The sequence below is a fragment of the Leptonychotes weddellii genome, chromosome 3 (genome assembly GCF_054177405.1).
Source record: "Leptonychotes weddellii isolate Sample4059 chromosome 3, ASM5417740v2, whole genome shotgun sequence".
Lineage (NCBI taxonomy): Eukaryota > Metazoa > Chordata > Mammalia > Carnivora > Phocidae > Leptonychotes > Leptonychotes weddellii.
Window position 1 is genome coordinate 55,445,655 of NC_138371.1, and position 9,472 is coordinate 55,455,126.

The 9,472-nt window shown below is 36.9% G+C and overlaps 1 protein-coding gene across 4 annotated transcripts in view; it reads right to left on the reverse strand.

Annotated features, from left to right (window-relative positions):
- DCAF17 (DDB1 and CUL4 associated factor 17) overlaps nucleotides 1-9,472 on the reverse strand; it is a 318,055-nt gene that overhangs the window by 303,965 nt on the left and 4,618 nt on the right. For all 4 annotated transcript variants that reach the window (XM_081814188.1, XM_081814187.1, XM_081814190.1 and 1 more), the window contains exons 3-4: nucleotides 5,083-5,173; nucleotides 839-975 (exon numbers count right to left, since the gene is read on the reverse strand). In XM_081814188.1, the coding sequence (XP_081670314.1) occupies nucleotides 839-975; nucleotides 5,083-5,173 (228 nt within the window). The remainder of the gene's footprint in view (nucleotides 1-838; nucleotides 976-5,082; nucleotides 5,174-9,472) is intronic.

A 9,472-nucleotide genomic window follows, 5' to 3' on the forward strand; every position in this document is an offset into this window, starting at 1 on the left:
AAAATATAACAGATATTTCATAAATAAACAGTTCTTTATTTAAATTATAAAAGCAAATTAATTTATTTTAAAAAACAAATAACTTAAAAATTCCCTCACATCTTTATATGGATATATTCCTATTAAAAAATATGTATATATTGAATTTTAATCCTTCTAGAGTGTCAATAAATAAAAACTGTTTGATCAAACAGTATTCAAAACTTAGAAAAAAGACCATTCCTACTTTAAAATGGACATTAACATTACAAAAAGCATTAAAAATGTTACCTTCACATTCTACATGCATATATTTACTCCAAATATGTCTATATATAATATATAAAACTACTAAGTTAAAATAACGGCTTTTAGGAACACCCAGATGGCTCAGTCAGAATGTGACTCTTGATCTTGGTTGAGCCCCACACTGGGTGTAGAGATCACTTTAAAAACAAAACAAAACAAAACAGTTCTTGACTGTACTAGGCAGGTGATTTAACTGAAACAGACTAGCCTTCAGGAAAACCTATCCCGAAATTAAACCTACATATAAAATACTATTCGCAGAACATATAAAATATTATTTGTAGAAGGGAAATTTGAAAAGGGTGGGGGAGAGATATCTGCCAAGGTTAGTTACTTATGAGTGATACAAAAATAAATGATAAAAGGTCTGTATCCTCAGATCTTCAAATGTAGTCATAAGGAGAGAAAAAGAGAAAAGGTTTATAAATTGAGATCCAGATATACAATGGGAAACTTAAAAAAAAAAAAAAACAATCTAAAACTTGTAATTTCCTGGGCCACAAGTCACAAATTTTAATAAAATTCTGAGTAATAAAGTCACAGTTAATACCTGAATTTGCAATATGAAGCAAGATAGATTTTCTCTAGGACTTTTCCAGTAGTTGCTGATATGCGAAACAGCCAATTATGAGCAGTCAGTGCTATGAGTGAAGATTTATAATCTAATGGATTGGGAAGTATTTCCCCCTAAAAAATACAAGATGTAAAAATGAAACTGGTTGGTCATGAACAAATCTACAGAAATCTATGTCCAAAGAAAACAGCTAAAACCTTAAAGAAATAGATAAGTAAACCAAAGAGGAAATATTAAATGTACAAATAGAGAATTAAGACAAGGAAAGATGAAACTGTAGGTAATTATTTTTATCATTAACTTATTAAGTGAGTTTATTCACATAAAGTGCTTAAACAGTACCTCAAATAATTTATTACTTATTATTTAGTATTAAATAATACAATAAATGTGAGCCAATCATCATCATAACACATTAGGAGTGTTACTAATGATGCTGCTGTGATGACAATGATAATAATAACAGTTCTTAAAACCACGTATAATAGCATCAGCGTAAGTCACCTGCTAGAATAGATGTTTCTTGGGGAACCTGGGTGGCACAGTCAGTTAAGCATCTAACTCTTGATTTCAGCTCAGGTCATGATCTCGGGTGGTGAAATCAAGTCCCACATGGCTCTCTATACTGGGCATGGAGCCTACTCAAGATTCTCCCTCTCCCTCTGCTCCTCCCCCTCCACAAGGAATAAATGTTTCTTTATTCCAAGACCTGTTTTCCTTTTGATAGAAGTCAAAATGGCAAAAGGACAAATTGTTCCACGATTTACTGTGGCTCTACTGTAACTCCAAATGAAAGCTAAAATGCAGAATCAAGGCAGCCAAAGAAAAACAGAAGATGGGCCAGGTTTCAAAGAATGAAGGGGGGGAAATCGGAGGGGGAGACGAACCATGAGAGACTATGGACTCTGAGAAACAAACTGAGGGCTCTAGAGGGGAGGGGGGTGGGGGGATGGGTTAGCCTGGTGATGGGTATTAAAGAGGGCATTAAAGAGGGCACATACTGCATGGAGCACTGGGTGTTATACGCAAACAATGAAACATGAAACACTACATCAAAAACTAATGATGTAATGTATGGTGATTAACATAATAATTAATTAATTAATTAATTAAAATAAAGATATTCTCTGTTGCCAATGAATTATCCCCCAAAAAGGGAAATAGCTACTTGGGCATACCTGCCACTGAGCACCTGCCACAAGGTGGAAGTCAAAGGCAGGAAAAGAAAGAGAAGCAAGGAGTTCTACTTTGATTTGTAAAATAAAAAGGAAGTTCTCTCTTTTTTAAAAAAATTTATTTGAGAGAGAGAGAGAGCAGCGCAGGGAGGGGCAGAGTAGAGAATCTTAAGCAGACCCCTCATTGAGTGCACAGTCTCACTCAAAGACTTGATCTCACCACCCCAAGATCATGACTGAGCTGAAACCAAGATTCAAATGCTCAACTGACTGAGCCACTCAGGTGCCCCTAAAAAGGAAGTTCTAAGAGGAAAGTTAAGGATAGGAAAGTTGGAATTAATCTAGTATTCAGTTAGGCTGAAAAGTGAATAGAAAAAAATGAAGGCATAGTTATTTTATATATGCTTTTAAAGTTTTGTCTTCTCTTTCAAATGTTAGGGAAAGAAACAAGGTTGTGTTTGTTTCTTGAGTGTGTGTGTGTGTGTGTGTGTGCAAGCTTATTAACTACTAGAAGTCTTACATTAAAATCACATGCAATGACGTAAATATTTTTATTCTATGGTGTCTATGTAAGTATCATCTCCTGGAAATTCTTTTTTTTCTTTTTTAATTTTATTTCATTATGTTATGTTAGTCACCATACATTACATCATTAGTTTTTGATGTAGTGTTCCATGATTCATTGTTTGCGTATAACACCCAGTACTCCATTCAGTACCTGCCCTCTTTAATACCCATTACCAGGCTAACCCATCCCCCCACCCTCCTCCCCTCTAGAACCCTCAGTTTGTTTCTCAGAGTCCATAGTCTCTCATGGTTCATCTCCCCCTCCAATTCCCCCCCCTTCATTTTTCCCTTCCTACTATCTTCTTCTTTTTTTTTAATATATAATGTTTTATTTGTTTCAGAGGTACAGGTCTGTGATTCAATAGTTTTACACAATTCACAGCGCTCAGCATAGCACATACCCTCCCCAAGGAGATTCTTAATTTAAAAAAATATACTATTTATACCTTGCCTATTAAAAAAGAATTTGAAATAGCACATGTAATAGGTTTGAGCTATTTTCCTAAACCAAAAGTTGTATTTCACACACTGTCTCAGAAAAACAAGGGTGCTGATTTAAATGTGGTTTTACATCAATATGTTAACAACAATATATGCTTCTCAGTTTTCTTAATGGAAAATCCTGTTTAACTTCAAATGAGAAGAAAATAGTAAAAGAAGTGAGAATAGGAACTAGGTTACTAGAAACTTTATTTTTGCAAGGACTGCTTTACATTTTTGGTGATTTTGTACTGGGGTCTTCAAAACTTTTCTCAATTAAGAAATCTGTCTTCCTCCCCACCCCACCCCCCAAATTAAAATGGATTAAAAGGCTTTAGGGATGCCTGGGTGGCTCACTCGGTTAAGCATCTGCCTTCGGCTCAGGCCATGATCCCAGGATCCTGGGATGGAGCCCTGCATCGGGCTCCTTACTCAGTAGGGAGCCTGCTTCTCCCTCTCCCTCTGCCTTCTGTTCCCCCTGCTTGTGCTCTCTCTCTCTCTGACAAATGAAAGAAAGAAAAGAAAAGAAAAGGAAAGAAAGAAAAGAAAGAAAGAAAGAAAGAAAGAAAGAAAGAAAGAAAGAAAGAAAGAAAGAAAGAAAGGAAATACTTATTAAAAAAAAAAAGGCTTTAGAGGGCACCTGGGTGGTACAATCAGTTAAGCGTCTGCCTTTGGCTCAGGTCATGATCCCAGAGTCCTGGGATCAAGATCAAGTCCCATGTCCAGCTCCCTGCTCAGCGGGGAGTCTGCTTCTCTGCCCCGTCCCTGGCTCATGCTCTCTCTCTCTCTCTCACTCTCTCAAATAAATATTTAAAATCTTAAAAAAAAAAAAAAATAAAAGGCTTTAGATGTTGGAGGCACAACAGCTATTTTCAGCTCTCAATAAGAAATCAGGGAAGAAAGCATAGATTTAAAGCTTCTGATTTTTAAAAAGGTGTCTCTTTTTAAAGAGAATAAGTGTCTAGGGAAAAAGAAAGCAAAGGCTCTGGAAAACTACAATTTATATAAAAACAATAGTATTTAAAAAGAGAGAGAAATAATTTTAATAGTAAATTCAAAGCATAGCCTCTTATCCTTTAAACATTATTTTTGGTCCCATATTGTAAGTTCTATTTTTCCTTAAAAAAATAATCAGCCAGATTCAGAGACCTGATTAATTTGCTGCAGTATTTCCTAAGTGCTGTTCTTAAAACACTGATCCATGGAAAACCAATATGTAGAAATATACCTCAAAAAAGGAAGTCCTATGATCAAAAGAGTTTTGAAATATGGTTGTCAAAATCACCATGAACATTAGTATTATTGCATAGTATTATTAAAGGCTCTAAGAAGTAATTATATAAATAAATGTTTCACCTTTTAAGCTCAGAATATCCCACTTATTTTGTCTACAACTCAATTCTCCCAACTCCTCTAGCAAGTATAAGATGTTATCATTTTATTAAAACAGTCTTCTGAAAAATACACACCAGGGCAATGCTGGTCTGTCTCGTGGAATGAGTTTAGCCTATTATTTTATTTTTTATTATTTTTATTATTTTTTGTTTTTGACTTATTATTTTCCTAACAAGATTCATGGAGAAAACTAACAAGAATTTACTTTCAAAGAGCCATGTAACATAACTGTTGCCTAAATTAATATTTTATTTTGATAGAATGATCTCTTAAATCAGAATGATCTCTGAAACACTGAGAATAACTCTAAACTAGCTTACATTGTTTATAAAACTTTTAACCAGTTCATAACTTTTTCCAGTTTTCAAGATTTACAAATGGTATCAAATTTTTAAAATACATTCATAATATTAATGTATAATTTTTAAAAATAGGAATTATTTCACAAGGAAAAATAAGCAATATACTCTCTTCTTGACTCCTTTCAAGAGTCAAGAATCACTATGATATTTAAGCTTTATTCCTTTTTACCTATATTAACAATAATCAGTTCTTTTAGGCTAAAAATGTGTTGGAAACAAATACTCTAAAAACAAATCTTACCACTGGGCATTCCCATAATAATGCATCCTCTATTTTTTCTGATTTGGAACATTTTGGCATTTCATAAAGTTTTCTTGGCTCTGATGCAATGCTGGGAAAAAAGAAAAATGAGCAATTATTCTTTTTTTTTTTTTAAGATTTTATTTATTTGCGAGAGAGAGAATGAGAGACAGCATGAGAGGGAGGAGGGTCAGAGGGAGAAGCAGACTCCCTGCTGAGCAGGGAGCCTGATGTGGGACTAGATCCCCGGACTCCAGGATCATGACCCGAGGTGAAGGCAGTCGTTTAACCAACTGAGCCACCCAGGCGCCCAGCAATTATTCTTGATAACTGAGACAGTGTTTGCTCAGCTGAGTGACTTTTTTCTTTCAGAGATTTGGAATACCAAGATATAACTTGCTATTTTGCTTTCCTTTTCTTTTTTTTTTTTTTAAAGATTTTATTTATTTATTTGACAGAAAGAGACACGGTGAGAGAGGAAACGCAAGCAGGGGGAGTGGGAAAGGGAGAAGCAGGCTTCCTGCAGAGCAGGGAGCCCGATGCGGGGCTCGATCCCAGGACCCTGGGATCATGACCCAAGCCGAAGGCAGATGCTCAACTGGCTGAGCCACCCAGGCGCACCATTGCTTTCCTTTTCTTAACTAAATGTTAACATTTTTTTTCTGATCATAAAATTCACAATAAAATTCATAGAAAATCTGAAAAATAAAGTAGATTATAATACTATAAGATTACAAAAATAACCATTATTAACATTTTGGTTCATTTCCTTCTGGTTTTCCTTTATATTACATATACTTACCTGCAGATTATTTTCCCAAATTGGATCATACTGAATTCTTTCTTTACCCTTGGACATTTACTGTGAATATCTCTGCTGAATTCCAAGGGGTTCATAAACCGTTATTCTAATACTATAAAATGAAAATTAGATAAAGAATGTCTTTATTTTAGGATGAAAATTAGTGGGTAAAAAAAGGAAATACCTTTGCGGGTTTTTTACTCCCAAATTCCCTTTCAGAAAGGTTGAACAAGTTTTTACCTCTACCAGTACTGAACACAACATTTTTTATGTGAAAAATAGTCCCTTACCTTTAGTTTATACTTCCCTGATTACTACTGAGATACGATCATAGATGTTTTCCTTTTTTTTTTTTTAACTGATTAACTTTAAAATTAAACTACTATTTAGAAACAATTTTCGGGGCACCTGGGTGGCTCAGTCGGTTAAGCATCTACCTTCGGCTCTGGTCATAATACCAGGGTCCTGGGATAGAGCCCCATGTCAGGCTCCCTGCTCAGTGGGGAGCTTGCTTCTCCCTTTCCCTCTGCCAATTCTCTCTGCTTGTGCTCTCTCTCTCTCAAATAAATAAATAAAAATCTTAAAAAAAAAAAAAAACAATTTTCTGAGTGACAATTTTATTCACCTTTGATGTTCTCTGATTCAAAGGTTTAAACCAAACAGAATTTCACAGGAATGAAAGCAAGCTCAAACCTCTAAACTACGGGTGACTCTTAAACTATGGGTAAAACACCCCTGAATGCCATAGTAAAGAACTCCAACTACTTATTATTAGATCACCAACCAATGCCACCTACTCAGATTTAAATTTTTTTAATTAAAGCAGATACCTCTAAACTGGGTAAGTTATGAAATGGGCATTAAATGATACCAAAGAATTATTACTAATTTCGTTAGGTGTGGTAATGACATTATGATCATATAAAGAAATGTCCAGATATCCACTTCCAACATGATAGCATGAGGAGCTCTATGGGCATGCTCTCCAGGAAAACTGGTGAAAACTATAAAAGGACAACTATTTAAAGTCTCTGGAAATGGTCCTAGGGGCATACAGCAAACAAAGAAACATTTATTCCAAAAAATCTACTAGAGTTCAGTAAGAATAGTGAGAGTCTATGATGTTTGATCTAGGATGTGCTGCTTCCATACTGTTCTTAGCTTAGCAAGATGAAAACTACTCCAGACTGGTGTAGCCAAGAGCACAGGGCTCCCCCTACCCCCAGCTCCCAGAGGGCCACCTTCTTGGGGGACCAGGATGACAGTATTTCTCATGTAGCTCCCAGTTGCTTGTTGTTGGGGCTGAGTCCTGGGTGAGTGTAGTCAAAAAGTAGGGCTCCCTTCTTCCACCTAGCCCCAACTCTACCTTGGGCGTGGCATGCCTAAGAATACAGAGGCTCTGATTACCCTTAGCCCACCTCATAAAGCAGTGGTTCCACATTAAGAGAGGCAAAAAAATCTGAGGCTAATGTTTGCTTTAACTCCAGGTGCTCAGCTTTTAGAGTAGGGGAGTCACTCAGAGAGAAGCATGCCATTGATTCCCCCCCCCATACCCCAGGACCAACTCTAAAGCCTCGGCTTGAAGATTTTGCCTGGGGGGAAGAAGCAGGCTGTAAAGCAGATAGCCCTATTCTCTTCCCAGAGGAACTGACTTCATTTGCAACAGAGTGTAGAGAAGTTCTAGCCTAAGAGCACTCTCTAAACAGTGGAGTTTGTGGTGAAAGGCAAAGATTGAAGAGACAAAGAGACAGAACCTCCTTGCTCAGTGGGGAGCCTGTTTCTCCCTCTCCCTCTGCCTGCCGCTCCCCCTGCTTGTGCTCTCTCTCTCTGTCAAATAAATAAATAAAATCTTAAAAAAAAAAAAAACCTAAAAATCAAAAGGAAATGCTAAAAATCAAAACTCCATACAAATGAAGAATGTTTTTGATGGGTTCATCAGTAGACTGGACACAGCCAAGGAAAGACTGGTAAACTTGAAGATATGTCAACAAAAACTTCCCAAACTAGAACAACAACAACAAAAATGATAAAAGCAGAACACAATATTCTAGAACTGAGGGACAATTAGAAAAGGTGTAATATACACATAATGGGAATACTAAAAGGATAAGAAAAAGAGAACAGAAGAAATACTTGAAATAATAATGGCTGAGAATTTTCCAGAATTAATCACAGACACCAAACCACAAATCCAAAAAGCTTACAAAACACCAAGGAGGATAAATACCAAAAAACCTATACCCAGGTACATACTATTCTAACTATAGAAAATCAAAAATAAAGAGAACATCTTGAAAGAAGTCAGAGGGAAAAAGCATCTTATCTAAAGAAGAACAGGGTAAGAATTACATTGGACTTCTCTTCAGAAAACATGCAAGCAAGTAGAGAGTGAAGTAAAATATTTAAAGTGATTTAACAACTCCCACCCACAGTCTTTAAGACTCCTGGACCCAATTCCAATATGGGGGGAGGGGGTCTCCCACACACAACACCAAGCAATTCTCAGACACCAGCAGAGTGTTGGAGAATTCAACTCAATTCTTACACTATCTACTAGGAGATAGCATCGGATTCCACAGGTTAAGGATTCAGTCCAACCAGACTGTCCTCCACCACCCATTTCAGATGCCAGCCACCAAGCCCCCAGGCAGTTATTTGTGTTTCTGACCCATGGGCTACAGATTGGGGTTCCAGTGACCTTCTCCTTAGTTTCTTTTAATTTGATAGAATGGCTCACAGAATTCTGGGAAACATTTACTTATGTTTACCGGTTTTTAAAGGATATGATAAAGAATACAAATCAACACCTAGATGAAGAGATACACTGGAAAAGGTATAGAAGCTCCATGCCCTCTCCAGGCAAGCCACTCTCCCCACATCTCCAAGGGCTCACCAACCCAGAGCTCTTCAAACCCAGGCCTCTTGAGGTTTTATGGAGCTTTACTGTATAGTTGTACTAAGTCATTGGCCAGCAGCTGATTCAACCACCAACTCTCCTCTGTTGCCTGGAGGTCCGGGTTGGGACTAAAAGTCCCAACCCTCTAATCACATGTTTGGTCCTCTAGGCAACAAGCCCTTACACTTGGGTGGGGTCTGAAAGTTACCTTCCATTAATAACAAGACACCTACCTCACCTTTATGGGTCTAAAGCATTTTCAGGAACTGTAGATGAAGAGCGAATATATCTGAGAAATATATTTTGGTCACCTGAATGACCAAATATAGATTTTTTTTTAATTTAAATTCAATTAGCCAACATATAGTACATCATTAGTTTTTGATATAATGTTCAATGATTCATTAGTTGCATATAACACCTAGTGCTCATCACATCACATCCAAATATATATTTCTTATAAATCATTATATCACACCCAACAAATCTAGAATTTTTTTTTTTAAAGATTTTATTTATTTATTTGAGACAGAGAGAATGAGAGACAGAGAGCATGAGAGGGAGGAGGGTCAGAGGGAGAAGCAGACTCCCTGCCGAGCAGGGAGCCCGATGCGGGACTCGATCCCGGGACTCCAGGATCATGACCTGAGCCGAAGGCAGTCGCTTAACCAACTGAGCCACCCAGGCACCCC